The sequence below is a fragment of the Oscarella lobularis genome, chromosome 2 (assembly GCF_947507565.1).
Source record: "Oscarella lobularis chromosome 2, ooOscLobu1.1, whole genome shotgun sequence".
Taxonomy (NCBI): Eukaryota; Metazoa; Porifera; class Homoscleromorpha; order Homosclerophorida; family Oscarellidae; genus Oscarella; species Oscarella lobularis.
The window spans coordinates 125,095-148,255 of NC_089176.1; the positions used below are offsets into that span (position 1 = coordinate 125,095).

At 46.4% G+C, this 23,161-nt stretch overlaps 7 protein-coding genes and 1 long non-coding RNA gene across 17 annotated transcripts; 6 read left to right on the forward strand and 2 right to left on the reverse strand.

Moving 5' to 3' along the window:
* Positions 1 to 593: 593 nt before the first annotated feature.
* LOC136183988 (mitochondrial sodium/calcium exchanger protein-like) lies at positions 594 to 3,747 on the forward strand. Its single transcript, XM_065970806.1, has 19 exons — positions 594 to 845; positions 961 to 1,023; positions 1,079 to 1,123; positions 1,183 to 1,234; positions 1,285 to 1,351; positions 1,403 to 1,447; positions 1,499 to 1,539; positions 1,601 to 1,680; positions 1,793 to 1,873; positions 1,922 to 1,988; positions 2,048 to 2,076; positions 2,128 to 2,163; positions 2,213 to 2,299; positions 2,354 to 2,504; positions 2,607 to 2,813; positions 2,868 to 3,025; positions 3,084 to 3,149; positions 3,203 to 3,285; positions 3,513 to 3,747. The coding sequence occupies exons 1-19, from the start codon at positions 594 to 596 to the stop codon at positions 3,607 to 3,609; spliced, it is 1,707 nt and encodes a 568-aa protein (XP_065826878.1). The 3' UTR covers positions 3,610 to 3,747.
* Positions 3,736 to 5,397, forward strand: LOC136183857 (homeobox protein E30-like). Its single transcript, XM_065970662.1, has 2 exons — positions 3,736 to 3,904; positions 4,733 to 5,397. Exons 1-2 carry the CDS (start codon positions 3,847 to 3,849, stop codon positions 5,134 to 5,136), a joined length of 462 nt encoding a protein of 153 aa, XP_065826734.1. The 5' UTR covers positions 3,736 to 3,846; the 3' UTR covers positions 5,137 to 5,397.
* On the reverse strand, positions 5,135 to 9,389 carry LOC136183858 (uncharacterized). Of its 2 annotated transcripts, XR_010669251.1 has the most exons (5): positions 9,300 to 9,389; positions 8,305 to 9,229; positions 5,854 to 8,249; positions 5,454 to 5,790; positions 5,135 to 5,400 (listed from the first exon to the last, which is right to left on the reverse strand). It is a non-coding gene; the product is annotated as an uncharacterized lncRNA (long non-coding RNA). The 2 variants fall into 2 exon arrangements; XR_010669250.1 differs by having other exon boundaries at positions 5,454 to 8,249.
* Positions 5,948 to 9,262, forward strand: LOC136183856 (homeobox protein MSX-1-like). 6 transcript variants are annotated; one of them, XM_065970660.1, is made up of 10 exons: positions 5,948 to 6,104; positions 6,171 to 6,280; positions 6,440 to 6,561; positions 6,616 to 6,664; positions 6,718 to 6,882; positions 6,935 to 7,095; positions 7,158 to 7,209; positions 7,261 to 7,402; positions 7,454 to 7,765; positions 8,591 to 9,262. In XM_065970660.1, exons 9-10 carry the CDS (start codon positions 7,678 to 7,680, stop codon positions 9,088 to 9,090), a joined length of 588 nt encoding a protein of 195 aa, XP_065826732.1. In that variant the 5' UTR covers positions 5,948 to 6,104; positions 6,171 to 6,280; positions 6,440 to 6,561; positions 6,616 to 6,664; positions 6,718 to 6,882; positions 6,935 to 7,095; positions 7,158 to 7,209; positions 7,261 to 7,402; positions 7,454 to 7,677; the 3' UTR covers positions 9,091 to 9,262. The 6 variants fall into 6 exon arrangements, with proteins under 6 accessions (XP_065826732.1, XP_065826728.1, XP_065826731.1 ...); XM_065970656.1 differs by having other exon boundaries at positions 6,500 to 6,561; XM_065970659.1 differs by having other exon boundaries at positions 6,500 to 6,561; positions 7,261 to 7,398.
* LOC136183854 (telomere length regulation protein TEL2 homolog) lies at positions 9,327 to 13,377 on the forward strand. Its single transcript, XM_065970653.1, has 21 exons — positions 9,327 to 9,700; positions 9,750 to 9,956; positions 10,007 to 10,092; positions 10,140 to 10,208; positions 10,322 to 10,469; positions 10,524 to 10,629; positions 10,681 to 10,749; positions 10,805 to 10,946; positions 11,004 to 11,140; positions 11,223 to 11,287; positions 11,351 to 11,452; positions 11,506 to 11,600; positions 11,679 to 11,770; positions 11,828 to 11,944; positions 11,995 to 12,066; positions 12,120 to 12,278; positions 12,337 to 12,422; positions 12,478 to 12,577; positions 12,634 to 12,698; positions 12,748 to 12,863; positions 12,919 to 13,377. The coding sequence occupies exons 1-21, from the start codon at positions 9,405 to 9,407 to the stop codon at positions 13,014 to 13,016; spliced, it is 2,427 nt and encodes an 808-aa protein (XP_065826725.1). The 5' UTR covers positions 9,327 to 9,404; the 3' UTR covers positions 13,017 to 13,377.
* On the reverse strand, positions 12,895 to 19,305 carry LOC136183853 (uncharacterized). 4 transcript variants are annotated; one of them, XM_065970651.1, is made up of 11 exons: positions 19,194 to 19,282; positions 16,723 to 19,134; positions 16,072 to 16,512; positions 15,931 to 16,024; positions 15,807 to 15,877; positions 15,494 to 15,754; positions 14,981 to 15,432; positions 14,788 to 14,931; positions 14,625 to 14,726; positions 14,160 to 14,565; positions 12,895 to 14,081 (listed from the first exon to the last, which is right to left on the reverse strand). In XM_065970651.1, exons 1-9 carry the CDS (start codon positions 19,221 to 19,223, stop codon positions 14,651 to 14,653), a joined length of 3,981 nt encoding a protein of 1,326 aa, XP_065826723.1. In that variant the 5' UTR covers positions 19,224 to 19,282; the 3' UTR covers positions 12,895 to 14,081; positions 14,160 to 14,565; positions 14,625 to 14,650. The 4 variants fall into 4 exon arrangements, with proteins under 4 accessions (XP_065826723.1, XP_065826724.1, XP_065826721.1 ...); XM_065970652.1 differs by having other exon boundaries at positions 14,160 to 14,726; positions 19,190 to 19,305; XM_065970649.1 differs by having other exon boundaries at positions 14,160 to 14,726.
* LOC136183855 (aminoacyl tRNA synthase complex-interacting multifunctional protein 2-like) lies at positions 13,432 to 14,600 on the forward strand. The gene is made up of 4 exons (XM_065970654.1): positions 13,432 to 13,551; positions 13,617 to 13,745; positions 13,800 to 14,037; positions 14,170 to 14,600. Exons 1-4 carry the CDS (start codon positions 13,450 to 13,452, stop codon positions 14,553 to 14,555), a joined length of 855 nt encoding a protein of 284 aa, XP_065826726.1. The 5' UTR covers positions 13,432 to 13,449; the 3' UTR covers positions 14,556 to 14,600.
* Positions 19,306 to 20,631: 1,326 nt separating the features above from the next.
* LOC136183989 (putative leucine-rich repeat-containing protein DDB_G0281931) lies at positions 20,632 to 23,115 on the forward strand. Its single transcript, XM_065970807.1, has one exon. It carries the CDS (start codon positions 20,632 to 20,634, stop codon positions 23,113 to 23,115), a length of 2,484 nt encoding a protein of 827 aa, XP_065826879.1.
* The last annotated feature ends 46 nt before the right edge of the window (positions 23,116 to 23,161 follow it).

Here is a 23,161-nt window from a genome sequence, read left to right on the forward strand (position 1 = left end):
CTTCCTCGCTTGCTACTCGATAGCGCAAACAGGTAGAGGAAATCCTTGTTCACATGAGAGCGTAAGCAGCTTAGGCGATGCTAGATGGCGGCACCTAAACAACCGCAACTAGGTACTAAAGCCAGAGCAAGCGATCAGACAGGGGAACTCGTTGCCCAGACGCTCTACGCCTACCTTAGATCTTCGATATCTGAATACGCGTCAAGTCGCTTCGCGGTAGCGTCCATTCGACTCCGTACGAAAGAGATACAGTACCGAAGTCACTGCGCAAAGGCACAAGACTGCGTCGTCACGTGACGGTGACACCAGACATTAGCCAGACAAACAACAGCAAAAGCAAATCAAGTGAAGAACAGCACCAACAACAATAGTAGAATGAGCAACAGCAGCAGCAGCAGCAGCATCAATATAGCATAATTCTCATATCAGTCAAAATCAGAGAACGTTTTAGTTTCGTGCTCTGCCCAGTGCTCATTCAAAGCGCTTCATTGAATCATAGATATATCATGTATCTATGATTGAATCAAGTCCTCTGCAAGCTGAACATTCCCTCACGTGATAAAATTATAATTCAGTGCGTTGATTTCAACAAAATGAAAACGCTCACTCCTCTGGCTTCATTGCTCGTCATTTCTGCCTTTCTGTGCACTGCTGGTGCATCGGAGATCTTGCTAACGTCTACGGACAACGTCTCGACGTCAGCGTGCGAGCATCTGAAAGCGAAGGTCCGCGCAAACGGAAGCCAATTCAATACGACATGTCACCTCGTGCTGGCGAATTGCACAGACGTCCCTCAGCTGGCGAACTACTTAGCCTTTGTCACCTGTGACCTAAACAATCTCCAGGTCAGTGCACCTCTAGTGCTTCGCTATGTTTACGAGACGACGTAAGGTGTTAGATGCACATGTTTTAAAATTTTTACCCACTTTAATTAAAATTGGTAATTTTATTCTTTTCTAGTGGCTTGCATATATTATACTGATTTTTTGGCTGCTGCTGCTGATGTCTCTTTTAGCTACAACGGTACGTACCAAAATCATTGTGATCAGGGTTGAGTAATTTTTTTTCTTTTCTTTAGGCTGACTATTTCTTTGTGCCACCGCTTAATTTGCTTGCTACAAAAGTTTATTTATAATACCTTTGGGCGTGTGTGTGTCTCTAATTACATAATTAATTATTTAGCTAAAACTTTCTCCGTCTGTGGCTGGAATTACTCTCCTTGCAATAGGAAATGGTATGCAGCATTCTGGTGCATTAAATGTCTGCTCTACTTGAATTTTTTAGGTGCACCAGATGTTTTCACGGCTTATTCTGCTCTTACCAAAGCATCTGATTTTCCTCTTGAACTTTCGTACGTATACTAAACGCTATATCTAACTTTGTGCCTAAATTTGAAGTGCAGCGCTCTCCTTGGTGCTTCTATTTTCATTTTGAGTATTGTTCTTGGGTTAGTCACGTGATCAAGCTATCGCTTATGTAACATAGCCTGTATCTATAGATCTGTCATTCTCGTTTCAGAAGTATCTAAGAAAACAATCAGTATAGCTACTTTAATAACAAGAAGCATATTCAATTTAACTTCAATGGATTTTACCATCAGAACCAATGGACTTTTATCGAGACATTGTAGCATACATTGTTGTGGTGGTAACAGTGGTTGTCATCTGCATTGATCAAAAGGTACGTTTTCAAAAGAATGCATCATCTTGGTCTTAATTAATTAATTAAACGTGTCTATAACGCTTATTAATTAATTAATCATCAAAACGAGCCAAAAGCCGTTTCTATGTAGATTTATATATACGAATCGGTTGTTTTTCTGGGAATCTATTTTCTCTACATTGGAGTCGTTGTCGCGTTGAGTTATCGCGAGGTACAAGGATCAATAAGATTAGGCGCCGGTGAATAGTCTTCCTATTAGCAAAGAAAAGAAAAACACCGGTCACCGTCCTTGCTATCCAAGTCAAGAAGTTCCACCTTAGATTCAAGTACACTCGTTGTATTAATAGTCTATAGTGCCAATTGCCCTAATCTGATTTACAAGTAGGCTCAGTGAACGTCTCTACGGAAGCGGAAGTAGTGCGTCTAATCGAATAAAATGACTCTATTAATTGCTATGCGTCATAGGATGAAGATAACCTCGCACTAGATGGACTATCCTGGGTACACGTAACCACTGTCTCTATACATTTGTTACCTTTTGCTTTCTCAGCCGGCAGAGAAAGGAGTCCACGTCAAATTTCAATATATTGTTGAATTTCCGTTCAGCATCCTTCGTTGGCTGACGGTTCCACCCTGTGTAAGAAGACAAATTTGTGTCAGTAATAGAACAATAAGCAGTGGTTCACTAAAGAATGAAGTATGGGATACAAGGCGATGGATATTTGCCGTTCTTTCGCCAGCACCAGCAGGACTTCTCATTCTCTTAGCGTCTAAAGGCTGGGATGGCTTTGTCCTTACCGTGGGCAAAGACTTTCCACTCTATGCGCTCATTCTAATAATAGGTAAAGTATTAATAATTGTTTTTAATAAATTAGATCTTTGAAAGTTCTATTGTAATGACGTCAATCCCTAATCATTAATCCCTCACCTTGTTTTCTTTCCAGGATTCGCATGTTCTATTGGAATCCTCATCTCCTGGCAGTGGATGCGACGACGCTCGCCAGTGGGAGAGGCTTTCACTCCGCATGTACTTCTTCAATTCCTTCTCGGCCTTCTCGCCTTTATCACGTCCATTGCATGGATGAACATACTGGCCGGTGAAGTCGTTGCCGTTCTTCAGTCGTTCGGCGTTCTCTTCAACGTCAGCTTAGGCAAGTCTATATATAAAAGAAACAGATATTATATTACGAAATAATTTATTCCAGCGATACTCGGCGTCACCGTGCTCGCAATCGGAAATTCCGTTGGTGACTGGGTAGCCGATACGGCGGTCGCCCGAGCCGGAAAACCGTCGATGGGAATTTCGTCCTGTTTCGGCTCTCCTTTGCTCAACGACGTTCTTGGCTTGGGAATCTCTCTAACGGTACATCGACGTGAATTTTTTGAATAAATTGCGTAAATGTTTTGCTATATATATAAAGGTATATACGGCTAGACATTACCCGACGCCTTTTTCGTTTGACAAGCACAGCAAGAGTTTTCAGACGGTTCGCCGATTGAATTAATGTGCTGCGCGTAGGATGACGTGATAATTCTGTAGGTGGTCTTCTGCTGGATTACTCTCGGCTGCGTTCTCCTCATGAGCCTAATTGTCTTTCCACTGACAAAGTTCGCACCGCCACGGTAAGGGAGAAATTATTTTTATTTATATAGTCTCATTTTTTTTGGAGAGTGGGGGAGATCTTATTTCAATTTAGGATTAGAGTTTTCGCGCATTAGTAGACAGTAGGCCTACCCATTCCTACGTTTTTCTAATTAAAGTAGAAATAGTGATGTTGATCCCCCGATAGACGTAGTTCACGTGATCGTTCGCATAGAAAATTTGACGCAGGCTTGCGTATCTTTTTCAGGTCTTTTTCTTTTTCGCTAATTTTCGTATACATCGTTTTCACGGTTCTGAACGTGCTTGACGTCAGCGACGTCATCAGCATGAATTTTCACTTCTGAGAACACAAAAGAGCAGGTTCTGTTTTATCTCGGATATTTTTTCGTCATTTTTACTCTGTTGATTTGTCGTTTTTTACGTTTTCTTTGATTTGGTTATGCGTCACGTGATCGTAAATTGATGACTCTATCGTGGCGTCATCTCATTCCACTCAACGGAGTTTTTTGAGTGGCGATCAGACGATCGCGACGGCGACAAAAGTCGCAAAACGCCTCGCCGAAAGTCGCGCGAACGAAGCGATGCGAGCGGAATACGACGACGGCAACGAACCTGGGAAAGGAAAACAGTTATCGGAAGGTACGAAAATCGAAAAAGAGAAATAGTTCCCTCCCCCGACGTCTCGCGCCCCGGAGACGCTTAATCAGTATACTCCTGTCGCGAAAAAGTCCGACCTTCGTCGCGCGATCGACGCCGCGCGGCATGCATGCATAAAATCCAGCATGACCTGAAATATCGTAGGGCTCCGCGCGCGAACGATCGATCGAGTCAAAACGCCGGGCATGCAGTGAGTGTCTAGTTCGCTACCGGTCGCTGGAGGCGAAAAAAGGGAGCGACGTTTTGACGCGACGCGGAACGAGTCGTATATATACGTCCGCGTTGGCGCGCGACCAAACAAAGAAGCAAAAATTCACTTTCGCGTTCGTTCGTTCGTTCGATATCTCGCTCGCTTAGAAATAACGCCGAGCCCCTTGTATATTTTAGTCGCGCTGTTGCCGGTTTACGCTCCTTCAGGCGCAAAAGAATTTCTACGAAGGGGGCCGCGGGAAATTATAGGGGCCTTCCGCTTTTGTCTATAGCGAGTCGCGTCGCGCTTCACAACGAAATGTCGTCTATATTGGCGGGCGTGTACGTTTTTCTCTCCCGTCGCGAGATGGAACGAGTTTTTTATATGAAACTCGATTTCAACGCGCGAACGATCGCCTTACCTACGCGTCTATATACGTTTCTGAGTGTTTTATGCGCGAAAAGAGTTTACTGTCTAGAGGATCGACGCACCGTATAGAATACATGCATCGACCGAAGTTTATGCTAATCTACGTCCCTCGATCGGCGATGATCCGCCCTATCGGCGCGATTGCTTTCAAATGTATCTAATTCTTTGTTCTCCCCCGCACACGCGCGCAGGTTGCGACGACAACGTCGCCGCCGCCGATTCGCGCTCGACGCCGCAGGAAGGAAATCGCGAGAGCGAATCGACGCGACGACGAATGAACGAGACGAAAAGCGGCGGCGATTCGAACGATTCGCCGTCGCCGTCGACGCGACGACGCACGCACTTCAGCGCACGTCAATTGTCCGTGCTCGACGGACGCTTTTGCCAGTGCCCCTACGTCAGCTACTTCGAACGACTCCAATTGGGACGCGATCTCGGCATTACCGAACGCCAGGTCAAAGTCTGGTTTCAAAATCGACGCACGAAAGAGCGACGCAAGACGGCGGCGAAAGGGAACGGTCGTTCTGAAGCCGGCGATCGACCGGAACGTTTCGTTCAGTCACAAAACGCCGACGACAACGAATCGGCGTCCTGACTATATATTAGAATAACGGCCGGGGTTCGCGATTTCTTTCTTCGTGCGCTCGATCGAGGCCAAGGGGTCCTAATTCTTCACCTAATATTCTGCACTGTGTCGAGCCGACGTCGGCGCGACATGGCGCAACGGGTACGTTTGCTCAGGCTCGTGTTTTTTCCCTACTATGCGCACATTGCACCGCGTGCTCACACTCACTCCGCCTGTAGTACGTGCGCACAATAAACAAGTTCATTTTCGCTAGGTGTCGTTCCGCCAGCTTCGCTGTAGAAAGAAAAACTGCGTTGTGATTCAAAATTTCGACCAGTCGGCCGTACAATTAGCTCCGCGTTCGAGCGATTCTTCTTCCTCCATCGACGATGCGGATTTCTCGTCGATTGGCGCGCTCGAATTCGTTTTCGCTGGCGAATACGTCCACTTTGCGTCGACGTGTGCTATTGGTGGAGCCGGTCGTTTCTGCGGTTTGCGATTCGGTGATGTACGTGCCGGCTCCGGTCGTGGAAGACTCTCTTGACCACGCCCTCGTGATCCTATTGGGCAACGGTTAATAGCTGCTGGTATGCTCCGTATTCGAGCCAGATCCGCTTCTGTCGATTTAGAGATTTTCCACATTTGATTTTCATTCACTCAATCGATTCTAACTGGACTCTATATCTAGAATGAGAGTATGCAGCATTATACGATACAACAGTGCTTCCACTAGATAGCCATTCGAACATTTATCACTTCCACGTGCAAGGCGCAGTTCTGCAAGACTCACTTCTCCAAGTGCGCGCACACATTCCACGCCTACTTATATCACGTGATCACGTGACACTCCCTGTCTCTCGCAAAAATCTTGCCAAATCAATCGAAAGCCTGGAGCCAGTTTCGTCCGAACGAAACGTTGAATTTGTGAGAGCACAACGCGATGCACCAGAGCCGCGAAGAACTCGTCAACATCCCCACTGGCAGTTTCAGGGTCCGAGGTAACGGATCTCCAGACCAGACAGAAACTTCTAGTAACAAAAACCAGAAGAACGTTCTTGCTTTAGCGTTTGAATGAGAAGACAGCGCTTGGCGATCACGTAGCGTGCCGGTCGCGGCGTCGCCGCCCGGTCGGGCGAAGCCCTTTTGGAGGACAGAGCCCATTTGCCGCGTTAAGGTATACGCTAGTGCGTAGAGTCGCGCGACGATACGAGTTCTTCAGTATCGCCGGGATTTGACTACAATAGAGAATAGACTGTACTATAGTAGCGCGGCGCACGATGCGGCGGGCCGGGCCATGACAAATAACTGAAACCCGCTTGAACACTTGATTTAGGCCGTTGGTCTTGCGTACAAGATTCAACTCTCGCGACGGGTACAAGTATTTTTTAATTAGGGAGACGTGAATTTGCAACGTTTGCAGAAATCGTGGAAAGATCAACTCTAACGAACGATTTTGTAAGCGACGCTTTTACTCGGCGACTAATTACGATGCTGAATCATGATATATAGGCAAAGACAGCAACGGACTGAGTGACGCTTAGCTAATAAATTAAAACAGGTAACCGGTATTAGTTTTTTTATGAGACGTGTTGTTCACCTCAATTCACTTAGATTACTAAAGGAGAATACGCGACAGTGAACGTTTAGCCTGCTCACGACAAGATAATTGTTAGGCACTATGTTTTGGAACTACAGTAGGGCCCGGAAGTGCTGCCCCTAAAAGCCCACAGGCTGTTCAACGTCACGTCCCTAGTGTGAATGCGATATTCGGTCGGCGTAAGAAGGCCTGCTTCTACGTAATCTCGTTCTAAAGCTTCTACTTTCATAGTCTGGTTCACTAATTGGGAAAAGAAAACAACTTGCCTGCGTGTGTTTCTCCGTATTCATATCTCAGGCAATATCAGTGTCTTGGACTCGTCTCTTTTCCAGCAACTATCATCATTCATGGCTGCAAAAGCAGGATGTCTCTTCGACATCCTCTGCCTACAGGTTGCGTTACGCCCTTAGTGAAGTCAAGCACTGATTGAATGTCAGTTCTGTTTGCCGTGTAGCACTCACCATGCAACACTAATACAATTTACTGTGACTCGACTCTGAGATTGAGTAAGGATATCGTCTGACTTCTGTTGAGAATAACCTTTCTCTGTTTGCTAGTGCAAATTTCAGCCTCGCTTGGACAACAACTCGGATTGCCCCCGGGGGAAATCCGGCTTGTACGAGATAGCGGAGATACAAGGAGAACGTCTGCCTAACGAATGCAGCACTACCTCAAATGAGTCTCTACGTATTGTAGTTAGTAAGACGTGGTCCCAACCGGTCTCCACATTCTCTAATGACTATTTGACAGATACCTCAACTTGGGTGGAGCAGAGGAACAACGAAAACAATTCCACCAACTTTATTTCTTTAATTCTGTTATTCATCACGTGATGTCGTTTGCATTGAGGTGTACTTATAATAAGGGGAGCCGCGACTCCTTATCTGCAGTGTCATTTGTTTCTCCTTCGCACGTCTTACCGACGGGCGATCGTCCAAGTTTTATATAGCCACTCTCAGCGGTCTTCGAATTAAATGAGCGATACTACCGTGACTACAGGTCGTCTTTCAAAGCACCGTGACCGTTGCAACGGCACGAAGAGTGCATCGACGGAGGAGGAAGGTAAGGTAGCGTTCTAGTCTTGTACGCGCGCACTGACGGCTAAGTGACGCTGCCGCGTATGCGCGGCCGCTCGGGGCGCTCGAGTTTTTAGCATGCTAGAGCACAGAAAGTACGTTCATATTCGACTCTGGGTTCCTATTCTCTTGGTGTGCCGTCTTGTGGGACGATCGAAGCGGGTCAATTGGGTCTCCGTGACTTGCGAAGAAGAAAGTACGCGGCACACGTACGCACCCTAGCTGCCATGCCATGGGCTGGGGGGCCCCCCCGAAGCCTGTACCCAGAAGCGAGTCGTGAAAAAAGCGCCGAACGACGACAGGCCGCGTCGATGTCTTCTTGAATGCGAGACAGAAAAGCGTCGATGATTAGAACCGGCCCTCCCATATGACGCACGAACACCGCATCTAATCAACGATTTTTCGTCCCTGACGATGATAAAGTAGAGCGTCTCCCCTTTCACGCGATCTCGTCGATCAGTCGACGATTTCTAAACGCAGAGACAGACATTACGCGTAGAAGCGATCCCTTTCCGTTTTTCAAACTATGTATAGAGTTGCAGGCGGTGCGCGTTCCGCACATAACCGTCGTAGATTCCGCACTCGACACGTGCATGCACGTCTGGGCGTCGTAGAAGCTAAACGGATTCGATTGGACATTCGAACGTGACCTATATACGGTCACGATCCAAGTGCGTGCACGCTGTACACAATGAGTCATCATCTGACACGGCAACCGCGACCCCTATCTGTATATAGCGCGGTTGATTGACTAAATGGCACATAGGAAAAGTCGCGTGTGTATGCTGTGAGTATGGCGATTGTTTTGTAGACGACGACATCGGTGCCGGAGGGCAAAGAATCGGATTCAGTGCTAATGGGCTTGAAGATTTGCCTCCTCCGCCTCCGCCTGCTCCTCCTCCTCCTCCTCCTCCTCCACCGCTTATCGCTACGACTCATTCGCGATTTGGCCCGATAAAGTCGTCTGGACGACAGCCTCGATCGCAATTCAGCGCCTATCAGATCGACATGCTGTCGAGACGCTTCGAGCGATGCCGCTACGTAAGCTACTCCGAACGCGTTCACATGGCCCGGGAATTGTCCATGTCCGAGCATCAGGTCAAGGTCTGGTTTCAGAATCGACGCACGAAGGAGAGACGAAAGCGCGAGAATAACGAAGTGGAGAAAGCGAAGGAGATTCTCTATCGAACGGCCGGATGTCAACTCGAACCCCCGTCGATGTCGATGGCGATTCCGTATCAATGCCCGTATAGTGACGTCATCGACGCCAGCACGTGCTTGCACGGCGAACGACGCGATTTCTCAAACTGATGATGATGATGATGATGATGCCGAATAGAAAAATTGACTTTGCCGAGATTTTCCGAAGCGCGCGAAGACTGATCTTGTAATAGCGCCTGTGTTTGTAGAGCGCGCGATTAGCAAACACCCCGATTAGGCTATGAGGAAGCTAAGGAAGAAAATAGACAGCGTTGGCGTTCTATCGCGCAAACTCCCGCCCTCTTTCGTTTCTAGCCGACCTTTCCTTGCTTCTGTCTGACGAAGCAGATGGCTTCTCGCTCGAAAAGACGCCCTAGTTGTACCTTGCGTCTCCTTTTCCCATTCCGTATCCGGGATGCTACAAAATGGCGGCTGAAGTGCTTCTCGCGCTGAAAGAAGCAAAAAATAGCCTCGACGCTTGCGAACGAGCTGTGAAGGCTACCGAAATCTTGTCTTCGCTGTTTCGAACGCTGAGCGATAGCGCCGAAATGTCCGCAGCCTTTCGTGGCGACTTTTACGTCGATTTTTGCGACTATCTGCTCCAAATCGCCGCGTCGAAACCATTTCCCGACAAAGATCAACTGAATATGGACGCATTCTTCCTCAAAGGTCCTCCAAAAGACGCTCTCTTTCTCCTCGCGGAATCGCTAGACACGAAACAGTAGGAATTTCACGCGAACTCTCAATATTCTAAATCTCTCGCGTTCCAGCGACAGAAATCGAACAGAAATCGCACTAAACATCCTCGAACGATGGCTAGACGAAGAAAGACTGCGCAATTTGCTATGGAACGAATGCCAGACAGCACAGTCTCAGAAACAGGGAATACGTCTTCTAAGCGGACCAACTGAAAGGCTCGTAAAGCGAATCGTATCTCTTCCTGATCTCGTAGCCAATCGATTACGCGTTCAGAATAGGTACTAATTAGAGATTTTGTCATATGACTATTATTTATTGTTTGTCACAGACCCGTGTTTCTACCTAAGGCTTACTTTCGTCTACTAGCAAAGTCAATTATGAACGTTCTTGTCATGATAGCAGATAGGCTTAGAGGTATCCTTTCAAAGATGTATGACACGGGATCCAATAGTCCGTTTTAGGTGGGAGTGACTGCTCCTTAGGTTTTCTCACGTCCCTTGTTGGAAAGGCTTCTATTCATGGTCACGCAGGTGAAGAAAATGAACAGGGCTAAGCGAATAGTTAGGAAGAAAATTTTCCTTAATTAATAATAATTAATATTAGATATTGTTTGTGCCCAGTAAGCGTCTCCTCTTCTCCTTAGATGTCATCGTCAGTTACTTGCTGCCTCGCTTTGACTCTTTGACTCTAAAGGATCCGCTTTGGCGTCGATTGGCTCAACGACTTTTCACGGATGTGCCACCACAAACGCTCGAGTCGCTCGTGGGATGTCTCCTAGGCAAGATCGAACCGTAAGCATTGTCATTGGCCTTATGTTTTTGTCCGGTTATTTTATTCGTTTTTAGGGAGAAGTCGGTATTGGATCGTCTCTTAGGGGACGCTGTTTGCTCAAACGAAAAGCTCCGGTTTCTTTTCACGCAGAAATTTACTGTAATGCGAAGTTTTTCCAAGGTAAAGACATCGACGACTTTGTCTACTATTACGACTACTTTCTATCTTTAGGATACTGTTCTCTTGAACGTATCTAACTACTTGTCTAGTTCGGAAAGACGCAGAAAAATTCTCCTCGAAGTAACCGTAGCAGTTTTAATTAAAACTATTTTTGTCAATAATCGTGCTCCCCGAGGCTCTAGAATCGACTCTCAAAGTGTGGGGCGATTCGTGCGCACTTAAGAACACTCCCTACGATCATCATCTCTACATAACCAAAGCTATACTTGCGTTCGCTTGTCACCTACGCGAAACGGAGTCTCAGAAATACAAGGACGGTGAGTAGCGACCTTGGCAAGGCGAAATATTGTGGTTGACCCGTTTTTCGTGCGCAGCTCTATTGAGAGTATTGATGCACGGCGTTCAAAGTCACCTAGCGTCTCCTATCGACAGACTGAGACGTCTTGGCATGGTTGTTGGGGAGTGTGTAGGCAGGAAACTCGATTCGAGTGGCGTGGAACTAAAATTTGAGGTAAGGAGTAAGAAGAGATGGTCTCTAAGGTTTTTATCATAGTCACGCGACTATAGAGAGGATAAATATTGTCTATTCTTAGTATGATGTTGACGATGAAGTGAAGCTGCTCTGGTCTCTATCTAAGCTTCCAGACGATTTGAATAGGTGCTAGAGTTTGGTTTTGCTAATTCGTATTAGTTGTAAAAAATTTTATTATTTAATTATCAGTCTGTATGAGACAAGAGAGGGCCCTGAAGAAGAAGATTCTTCTGAATCTGAACCGTTGATAGGAAAAGGTGTGGTGGTGGAAAAGGTCGATGATAATGATAGGTACTAGAGTCATGCTTTGTCTATTATGCCACGCGTGCTATCTCAATCTTTAGCGACGACGAAGACGACGACCTTAAGCCATATCCTTTGCCAGACGAGTCTAAAGCCCAGAAGAAAACTCCTGTGTATCTTCTGGACCTAATTGCAGGTATGTTGTTCATTGCCTATGCGTCTCTTGGCTTAGTCTGTGTCATTTATTGAATGTGAGTAACGCTCTTTCTTCCAGGTTTGCTTGCACGTGATGACAACGATCGAGTTCAAGCATCTCTGGAGGGAGCCGAAAGTCTGATTCGCGCAGGCCACTCCAATCTTTCAGATGTGAGAGAATCGCTATAATAACTATAAGGATCTTATTTCACCTATGTACATACTTAGGTTGCAGCTGAACTTATGAAGATTCTGCTTCATTTACAAGATAGTTTCTATTTTCCTCAATTCGGGATGCTAAGGCACAAAGCCATGGTGGCTGCCGCTGTTATGTGTCCTCATCAGGTATGACTCAAAACGTTGGTGTCATCTTTAATTTAATTGGATCAGAATAGGCAGTCCCGTATTTGACGTCAGAGTTTTTTAATCCTCACTACAGCCTAACTCATCGAATTGACATGCTGGAGGTTTGTGTTTAGAGATGATAGTCTTTGCCGATTGCCAACGTACATACATACAGGTTATATCATCCGCCGCGAGAGAGCTGTCTGATCCAACGTCTGTAAAGAAACCGGAGGAAAAAATGTCACTAGTAGCTTTGGATCAGGACGGAGATATTAAAAGTTGGCAGGCAATAGTGCAGAAGAGAATCGAGTCAAAGACGAAACGCTATCACAGGGTACTCAAACAGAAGACGAGAACTCAGGCTAATTAGATTATTCTTTTGTTTTGTTTAGCCTATGCCTAAACCAGCTCCTGTAGCCAATCGGTTTTCGCAGGTCGCCGGTCTCTTCTTCTATCCGTTGATGAAAAATTATGATACGTATAATGTCACATCTTATTCACAGTACAGTTTTTCTTGACTGTCCCCCCCATAGGCCATTGAATACCATGAATCTTCTTGATCAAGACTCGTTTGTATTGGGAAGGCTGGTGTACACACTTGGAATTGTGTTGCATTCAGCAGCTCATAGTCCAGTACAGTTGAATCACCTCACGCATAGTGCCAATGATCATTAATGTTTTTTATCTAGTCTGCTTCACTGATGGCCTCTACGCTTCTAGATTTTATATGGACTCTTCGATTCCACTCCGAGAGGTATAATCGCAGTTTAATTGAGTGTAATCATTATTAATAAATTTTTTAGGTACGTCCAGTATTCATTGGTCTTTGCTCTATGCATGGTGCTGACAAGTGTTAGTCCCGCTGTTCTTGTCTGCAATTTGCAGTCAATTCTACTTGAATCTCACTCTTGGCTTAAAAGTAAACCAAGTGTTTATAAATTCCATTTTAGAAATTATTAATTATGAGTGGTTAGCTATATTGCAAAGCGACGACGACTCTCGAATACAGGAACTGAGTATGCAGGCAATTGCTCTGCTTGAAAGTGTACTAAGGGAAGGGATAAATACTTAGCATATGATACGGGACGCAAACAAGATGGCGAATGTTGCAGTAGTCGACGAAGAAGCGCTTTCCCTCCAAGCCGCCTCCACGAACGTTGCTGCATTCGTTTGTCGTCGAAGTCTCGATTCCCTCTCCGACATCGATCCGGCAACGATTGACGGACTGCAACGATTGTCCGCTCATCTGCGCGACGAAGTCGAAGCGGAAGCACAAAATACGGAGAGTGCGAAAAGGAGAGGAAACGAACTTTCGAAAAAGGGGCGGTAGCAGACAGTGACCGTACTGAGGTTTTTAGATAGCCTAGTGCATGATTGTGACGCTTGTTGTTGACCTGGTACACGATCAGTCTCAAGAGAATGAGTAATATTGAGTAGCAAGAAGCTTTTTTCCTCGCATTTTTTCCTCGTCCAGCGTGCGTTAGTGCGAACGCAAAATTGCCCAAATGTCGACTATGTATAGCGTGAAGCCGTTCGTTCAGGACGATGTTAGGCAGGAATTGCCTAAAGGAATGTATCATATTCGAAACATTCATGGAGACCTCTCGGTATGGTAGGCTGTCTAACGGTCTAATGTCCTGATGCTCATCAATGTGAAACCGAGCCTTTGCAGGCATCCGTGAACCCTCAAGGGACACCAAAGAGTCTATCTGATCTGGAAAGTCGCCAGAACAACATCCTTAACCAGCTGGGCGACCTGAAAACGCGCGTCGAAGTTCTCGCTCGAAAGCTCGACGTCAAAGTACGCGTACGCACGTCTCGAAGACAATGCACAACGCTATAATTACCCTTCCAGACAGCTGCGTCGTCGTCGTCGTCGTACCAGGACGTCGTCGTCGAATCGTCCCCCGATAATGTTCCCAAAGGGGTCCTTCTTCTACTCGCACTCGTTGCGGAGCGATTCGCGTGCGAGGCAACTTGCTACGTGCATTCAAGCGTCGCACGACCCGTTCCCGAGTCGCTTCGTCGTTGGACAGATCGCCTGAAAGCGTCTGGCGATCGTCCCATGAGACTTACTTGGATATGGAAAGACGGTACGGCATACGCGTATGTGAGGCATGCTCGGTTGCGCGCGTGACTAAGGGGGGGTATTATATCTATACGGTATAGATATTAGCTTCAGGGAAGTGCTCTCATATTTCCCCAATGTACTTACATTTTTTTAGTGCCTTCTGGTCCAGTCTTGAAGGTATCCCAGCGCTGCGTCAAAGGCGAGGCGTCTATCTTGCGCTTTCTAGCGCGGGCCTTTCGAAACGATCTGTATGAAGAAGTCGGTCCGGCTGGAGCGAGTGACATCGATTATTGGATCGATTCGGCGTCGACGACTCTTGCGCACGGCGGAGCGAAAGAGAAGGCGTCCGTGCTGAAGAATCTCAATGCTCGTCTCGGCCGACAGGATTTTCTCGCCGAGACTGGAAAATTGAGCATTGCTGACGTGGCAATGTACGCCGCGCTCAAAGGATCAGCTGCAGAGTCGACGGCACCGAATAACGTGAAAAAGTGGCTCAAGAGGCGGAGTGAAGACGAACTGTTTGGTCGTTTCGATCTCTGATCTGTTGCTACTACATAGCGTCTTTTCTTAAATAAAGACGTAAAAAAGGTCTCGTGGTAGTGTGCATACCTCTTCGGATTAGTAGCGTGTATTGCTCATTCTTCGTGAAACGAATTGGCCAGTTTCGAACACAAACTCAGGTCCATTTGGCCATCGAACCGATGAACGAATCTATAGTAGTATGAGGCAATTAGCCAGGCAATCAGACGACAGCTAGACTACTCATACTGACCCTCTCCTCTTTGCCCACGTTCTCTCCTTCTCTTTTTCTATTCTACATAGCAACCTCAAAGCAGGGAGAATTTCCGTCGATACCATTCGTCGCAGACAGCGCCTATTCAATGGCAGTACATCGGCCAATTGTGATTCCATCTCCCTAAACAATCCATAAGTACAAATGTGATAATTACTCCACTAAGACGCACCGTTCACACTTTCCGCCTTCGCCACTGAGAACCATGTCAAATACACACGGATAGGTGTACCGATACGAATTCGGACAGCGATCCCGGAAGCACGAGTGAGTGTGAACTAAAGACGCTGCCTCCAAAGCCGAGCAAATATCGAGGCTAGTTCGTCTCCCGCAGCCTAGCGAGTAGTCGTCATCAGTACGAGGTGTGTCTGCAATGGGCGGGCATTCCCAGCAATTTGACCACGGACCGCCGGTCTCAAGTCCAAAGGACGACGATGATAAGACGTCGGAAACGCTAAGAACGTCGCAGTGTCGTTGTAGTAGGGCCAACTGAACTTTCAGGTTCTCGTTGCTGTCGCCTTGCAACGAAAATGGAAGAAGGCGCTCCGCGTCGGAGAAGACGAGGTTGGGTTTGATAGCTTTGAGCCTGTCTAACGCGACAGCGTTATTCTCGACTTGGAATCTCTATGGAACCAAAATTCAATAAATAAATCATGGGACCGGTTCGGGGTGGCATGGGTTGTACCTTTTCTTCTGCAGGTGAGAAATCAAGATGGATCCGAGGGATTCCAATCAAGAGACGTTGAGCCGCTTCTGCAGGTGGCACTACGGTGAATTCCGGCGTCTGAGAGCTTCGGCGGCGTCCTATAGCGAACCAGAATTGAAGATGATTCAAGCAGCGACGGACGTCACCACAATAAAAAGATAAGAGAGCTTTCAATGCACGACTGTCGACCGTCACTCCTTTGCAGAGACACATGAGCTGGAGAGTAGCGAGCAGAGACGCCTAAGCAAAAATTCTGAGCCAAGCAGACGAATTATTACTGAACGATAATAACCTGGTTCGTGAGTGGAGAAGCAAACTGAATAACCTGGTGTTGAAAAGAGCAGTTTCGAAGTACGGACTGATCTGAAAAAGCCTCACAATTACATGCAAACAGTCCTATACGTTCATATTCTTACCAGAAGTCGCCAATATCAGGGGCCTCTTCGTCGTTTCAACGATATTTCCAATCGAGGTCCAAAAGCCGTGATCCTCATCAAATACAACCTCAACCTAAGAAATAATGCAATGAATTTTCAAGTAAGATTGCTAGCGCGTACGTCATCAATAAGTAGAAGAGCCGGTTTCGCAGCCTTGACGGAAACGACTTTTAATTCTTCGACTTCTTCGCTACTTTCCGTGTCAAATGCCAGTTTCTTCTTCCTTCTTTTCCCTTCCGTTTTCAAGGATCTCTTCGGCGCCGTTTTCTCGGGCTGGCCTCTCTTCGGCTCACTAGCTTGGCTTTCCTTTCGATTCTTAAGGAAGGAAGCGAAAGCCGGATGCACGGCTTTCGGTGGCGGTTGACTTTTCTCGACTATCTCCCCCCCTTTCGGTCTGTCAGCCTCGGCGTTGCCGAGACGACGCCGCTTGTGAGCGACTGTGCCGCACTGCGAACCGAAATGATCGGCTTTTGAAGAAACGCCGTGGGAAAGCGTCGCCTCATGGAGCCGTGCCTGCAAGACTTTTCCAGTTCGTTTCGTCGACGCATTCAACTCCAGAACCTAGAGAAAACAACGATGAAAAAAGTCTTTCTCATAAATAGTCCCAAAACGAAAAAATAAATGTATGAAATGCGGCTTTTAGGTATTTTTAATTTATCAATAACGACTTAGCTAACGGAACATTAGGAGATCAAATTATCTTTAAAAAAAAACGAGACGTAAACTTGAAAACTAAACCTCTTTTGAATCTAAAATTGGAACAGGAAGTACCTTGAGGCCGAGCTCCTCGGCGCAAGCATAAACAGCCGCCGTTTTCCCGCTACCGTGCGGCCCAACGAGAACAATGGCTTTACACGGTCCTTCGTCTTCGACTTCCTCATCATCGTCGTCGTCATAGTCGACGTACCTGTTCTTTAAAACAACAAAATCATCATCGTCGTCAAGGGGGAAGCGCTCGGTGACGCGCTTCCGACGCTTCTTCTTCGTCTCCTGCTCGATGGGCGGCGAAGAGGGCGGAGACGAAACGACGGGAGGGTCTGCGGAAGGCTGCCCTTGCCATTCCATGAGCCAGCTACGCATTCGTTCGACAGCTTCGGTATTCGCTATTATTTCGCTGCTGTGACGAGGTGCGAATTCGTCTGCCCACGGTAAATCGGCTGACTGTTTCGCCGCCGTTGCTCTCTTCGAAAGAGAGTCGTATAGAATGCTGCATTCGATGCTGGGATGCTCAGTCGATAATTTTTCCAGTTCTTCAGACAGGGAGTTAGAAATCTCCTTATTAAGAAAAACTTTCTCGCTCTTTCCTGCCTTTGACGCCGATGAGGTGAATTCATTTGGAAGCAAAGATCTACAGCGTTCACTTTCAAGCGCACTGACAGCGTCTATGAACTTGACGTCGCCCCGTGGCTCTGCACTATTAGTCTCTTCTTCTTCCAGCTGGAGAACGTGACTGATCTCCGGAAACGGCACGAAGTCCGGCAAACTCGCGGCCGTTGCCGCCCGATTTTTCTTTCGCAGCTCCGACTCCGGCAACAAAGTGACCAGATTCAGAGCATTGCGAAGTTGAACGGCGGGAACGACGCCGTCCGCCTCGATCTCCTTCACATCATCATCATCATCATTCTTCACTTCAGACGGATCAGGATCAACCAATATCGGGCAATACTTTCTCGGCGCCTTTCCTTTGCGCTTGTTACGTGCCGTCACCGGTTCCTCCTTTTTCTCATCAGCGGTCGACGAAGGCGTCTTTCTTTTCTTCGTCTTCTTCCTCTTTGCTTCCTCCGACGACGACGACGAAGATATGACTCGGCGGTCAAGTTTCGCTTGCTTGGATTCGGATTTTCGCGTTTTCTGTCGTCGTGACGCTTCCGTCACATCCACGTGAACAACCGACGCTTTACGCGTCCCTCGTCGTCTTCGCACGAACGCCGTCTCGACGTCGCTAGCCGACGAGGTAGCAACCTCGCGTGGAGGAGGAGAAGAATCCAGACGAACATCGTTAGTTTCGTCAGGAGGAGGAGGAGGACTCTCCTCTTCGTATTTAACGGGCAAAACTTGCCTCCGCTTTTTTCTCTTTCTACCGCCGTCACCGCACTGGCGAGATGGCATAGAATGGAATTCCTCCTCCTGTGCGTCGCTTTGGGATTTTTCCTTCTCGCTCACCGACGCAGGTCCGTGAGTAAGCGAATGATTTTCATCATCAGAGACGCATTCGGCGTTTTCGAAGAGAGGAGAACGCGTACCGCCATCGATCTCACCACGACGACCATTCAACGCCCGCTCTTCCCATTCCATAATTTTTCTATAGTCCTCGTCGACCGAATCCTCCTCCATCGACGTCGTCTCCGCGTTGACCGCCGCGTTCTTTTCGTCTATGACGACGTTGACAATCAACGGAAGACGCGTCTCTGTTGTGAGATTTCGCTGCACCGTCTCGAGTTTCGTAAGGACGTCTTCGACGTTGCTAGGATACGAAATAGCGGCGGCACAAGTTCGTTGCGAATGCATTCTTTCCACAATCTCGAATCCAGTTTCGTGAGAACTGTTTTCGTCGTCATTGCATGGAGACGTAGGTGGTGCTTTGGCTTTGTCCTTCTTATGAAATAGTATGGTTTGCTGTTTCAGTTCGTCTGCAACGGAGGGGAGCTCGCTTTCTTCACTATCTAGACCGTTCGCTAGATCAGGCAAGGTAGTTTCATCTGGATCAGGTAAAGATTTGGAGAGTCGAGAAGCGCCAAAGAAATCCGTAATTTTGAAATTTGACGATGCCAAGCCGCTGTCGACGACGTCATTTTCTTCGTTCTCTTCTCGAACGACCGCGCCCACGCGCCCACTTTCCGACAGAAAAAACGACGTAATGGGACGAACTGGCGCCGCCTTCTTCTCCGTTGTGACGTCATCGTCGGCGTTCCCTCCATCATCGCTCGAGTCGCTGAAATTTACGTCGCAGCGCACTCGTCGCCGGCGTCGACGAAGCTTTCCCTTTCTCTCTCGTCGTCGCAGAGGTCGATTCTCGTCGCCGCTCGACGAATCGCTCTCCATTTCGATGCGCGACGTTTTCGGGCCCTTCTTCGCACCTTTTCGGGTCTCTTTTCGCTTCGAGTGCGACGGTTTAGACCTGAGCGTGATAAAGTCGTCGTCGTCGTCGTTCTTCGGCTTCGCTTCGATTGCTTGGCGCGTGTTCTGCGACGACAAAAGAAAAGATCGCGTGTCCGCGCGGCGGAGTTGGAGACCTCACCCACATCGGATCGTCTCTCTAAAGCACTTCGCATCGCCCGCTAGCCGCTATGAGACACGGCGAGGAGAGAGAGAGACGCGCCTGCTGCACGAAAGCGCGAGGAAGGACAAGAGATTATCCGGGTTCTTAGATTTTCGCGGGCACAGCTGGCACAGCTACTTCTTGGACAAAACTAACGCTTTTCTGCGTTGCAGCTTGTCTACAGAGGTAATTATTAGGATATCCGGCCGTCACTACGAAGTCGACGGTGATTACGGTAGGAAAAAGTGCCTTCGAACCAGGGATTCTCGAGAAATCCGTGTTCGAACGAACGAGTAGCTAGACCACGGATACGGACATGAGCTCTGTGTAGTTCTGTCGTCTGGGAGACCCCAGGCTTATCAGGCTCCACGACTAAATAGTAATTTGATTGGAGTTGAGCATGGAGGCTCTGCCATTTCCACGAAAAGAAATTAACAGTCAGGAAGCAGCTGCTGAAACCGAATTTTTCACCATGTAATCTCATTAGTCTCTAACGCGCTCTTAAAAGCAATGAAGGCTTCACGAGTCGCTTTACAGTGGGTGCTTAAGAGCTTCTTTCTGAGTCTTCTCACTAGCGTTTCTTATCAATGCCCGTCTTACCTTCCCGGCAAGAATGTCTCCTCCCTTGCGCACAGTAAGATAAGATGACTGGCCTTTAGTTCAATTTGGAGCTGCTTGTCCCACAAAAGCAGGCTCTCCTAACGCTAGCTTTCTATCTAACTTTTCTAGATGTGAACTGTACATGCAAAAACGAAATCGACACTGCGGCTTTGAAAGACAGAATAGAAAGAGAAAAACGCATTCTTCGAAACTTCTCCCGCGTCCTTGGAGTCCAAAACTGGAAGAGTAGCGAGAATTGGAATTCGGATCTTCCCTTATGTTGCTGGAAGGGTGTGATTGCTCCGGGGAAAGGTTTCGTTATTGGTATCTACCTTCCAAGCAATAATTTATCCGGATCCGTTGAGAAACTGAAGTTACTTTGGAACCTGGAAGACCTTCAGTTTCTAAACTTAGCGTCCAACTTCGGTATTCATGGTTCGCTGACCGCTTTCTTGCCGCCTGAAAAGGAGCTCCCTCTCATTGTTTTTAAAATGACTTCTACTATGCTTACGGGTCCCATTCCCTGGACTACCTTAGGATCCTATCAAAATATTTCCTTCCTTCAACTCAACAATTGCAAATTAAAAGGAAATGGAATGGGACATGAGGTGGGAAAGTTGAAATGTTTGAGAGTTTTAAATATTGCAATGAACGACTTGGGCGGCTTGCTACATCCAAACATAAGCCAATTGCATAATCTGTATGCCATGGACTTGACTTTGTTGTCGTTTGAAGGAAACATAAGCCAACTGTTTTCGCTGACAAAGATGGAATATTTTCTTTTAGGTAAAAACAAATTAAAGGGTCAACTGCCAGAACATATGCATCTTATATGGCCAAATCTTAAAGTTCTAGATCTCAGCAAAAACCTTCTTACTGGAAGCATTTCATCAAAAATGCAATTTCCAATCAACACTACTATAATTGATTTGAGTCAAAATCAATTGGAAGGCGAGTTTCCGTCTTCGGTGCTTAACGCTCCAAACCTAATATCTTTGGACGTTTCTCAAAATGGTTTTCGTTCTTTTTCGCCCCAACCTGAGCACAGTGCTCTTCCGAAAATACAAATTTTGGATTTTAGCTTCAATCCATTCGAAAATCTTGAAACGCATAGGCTGGGACAGTTATTTCTCGGTCCTTTTCGAAGTAGAAAACAAAAGTGTCCGATTCTGACATTCGACTTTGCATCGACCGGTCTCCAAGGAGAATTAAGTGAACTGCTGTGGTCATCACTTGACTATCTTGTTGCATTGAGGCTATCAAATAACAAGTTGAGAGGCAGGATTCCACGTCCTGAATATGAGCAGTCTTACCTTCAGGTGATCGACCTTAACACAAATGACCTTCAAGGGCCGATACCAGAAGGATTTGAACTTTTTCGATCTCTTAAATTAATGAACTTTCAAGGAAATAGAAAGTTACGGAGCAAAAACAAAACAAATCCGATACCAAGGTTTGCTACAATTAATTACAATGTAGCAACAGGAGGAAATAAGGCGAATTTTCGATGTCCTCAAATTCAAATAAATCAAAATAAAGGCGGATCGGATTATGATGGTTTGCTGTACGTCGATAGCAGTTACTACTACTACGTGCTGTGCCGTTGCAGCAGGGAGTATTTTGGCTTTTACGGAAATTGTAGACCATGTAATTTCAATCATTCCAGATGCCCAGGAGAAACGAACAACAGCGTTATCTACATGGAAAAGAATACATATCCAGTTCCAAGTCCCGATAATATGACAGATCTCATTCTCTGCGATTCCGTGTACAAGGACAGTTTTCGCTGCAATCCGACTAACAATTGCACCTGTCATCTCAACGACGACGGTATAACTGTGTCGTGTAACAATAGCTGCTTGTGCACTAGCCACGCTTACGGACGACTCTGCTCTCAGTGTGAACCTCACTATTACCGTGAAGGCCAAAAATGCCATCCGTGTAAGAAAACAAAATTTCAAGGTATTTCCGTTGGGCTTGCAATTGTTGGCATATTCTTTGTGCTATTCTTGACGTGGGCATCTGAAAAACTTCAAAAATACGGACATCATTTTATCTGCCAAAGAAAGGTGGCAAGATTGGTAAATACGATTTGTTACATTGCTCTATCGCTGGCAATAATTTTGTTTGGAACTTTTCACGTTTTACCTGCTTGGATCGTGGAAATCTATTGCACCTTTGTTCTTCTAGCAGTTTTTGGACGTCTTAAAACTATCAAAGCGTTTGCTATGACATTGATTATGTACGTTCAAGTTATGGATTCGCTCAATGTCACAAGTCTGCACGTTGAATGCAGGTACTGCTCGTTTGCTACGGTATTGGATAAAATGAAAGTGTTCAAAGTGACAAGGTGGCTCAAAAACCTAATAAATTTCAATTTCTACGGATTTTCGTGCTCGTTTTCACCCTTATTTTCTCCTCTTGGACGACTACTCTTTCTAGTTGTTGTTCCTTTTGTTGTAAGCGGATTCGAATTATTCTTATTCATTCTCGATTATCAGGCAGACTGCTTTGCTATACGAAAGAGGCCTCTTGCTTATAGACAAAGAAAGAAGAAGAAACTTTTTGAATTGGTGAAGATAAAAGCAAAAGAGCAGCTTCTACTTCTTTTGAACGTTTTCTTCTATCCCATTACTAACCAACTTATTCAAATCCTTCTTCCATGTGTTATCAATCCTGGAACGAATGACTACTATATGAAAGCGTATCCCTGGATCGACTGTTCCTCCGCAGAGTACAGAATTCTGCTCATACTTGGCATAGTACTTACGGTTGCTTATATTGGCCTCTTTCCAGCCACAATCTGTTTCTTGCTAAGAAAACGACTGCAGCTGAGTTCAAATCGGAGACGAGGTCTTTGTCTATCGTATTTGGACGTTCTGATCTGCTGCTACAAAAAACCGTATCAGAAATACATGGCGGTTTTTCTAATGCTTCGTCGATTAGCACTTGCGGTTGTTATTTCTAGTTTTCCTCTATCTCAGCAAGCCATTCAAGCAATTTTATTCAACCTGTTACTCTTTGGATTTAGTTATTTTATTGCAACTGCAAGACCTTTCATTAGCTATACCAAGTGGAACTTGGAAAGTTGGGTTGATGTCGCGGCGTCATTTGCCATCGCAATCACCTTTAACTGCATGACAAATCGCGACAGTTCTCTGACTTCTGAAATTTCGGAAGCATTCGTTTATGCTCTCAACGTTCTTTTCGTGCTTTTTGTTGTGGCGGTCACAATTATTCACTTCGTGGTATCAAGAAGAGAGATTCAACAGAGAAGAAGCAGAAAGCAGTACAAAAAACTTTGAAAAGGAGAATGTATTAGTGATAGGCCTTTCCGCAATTTTTTGTGTC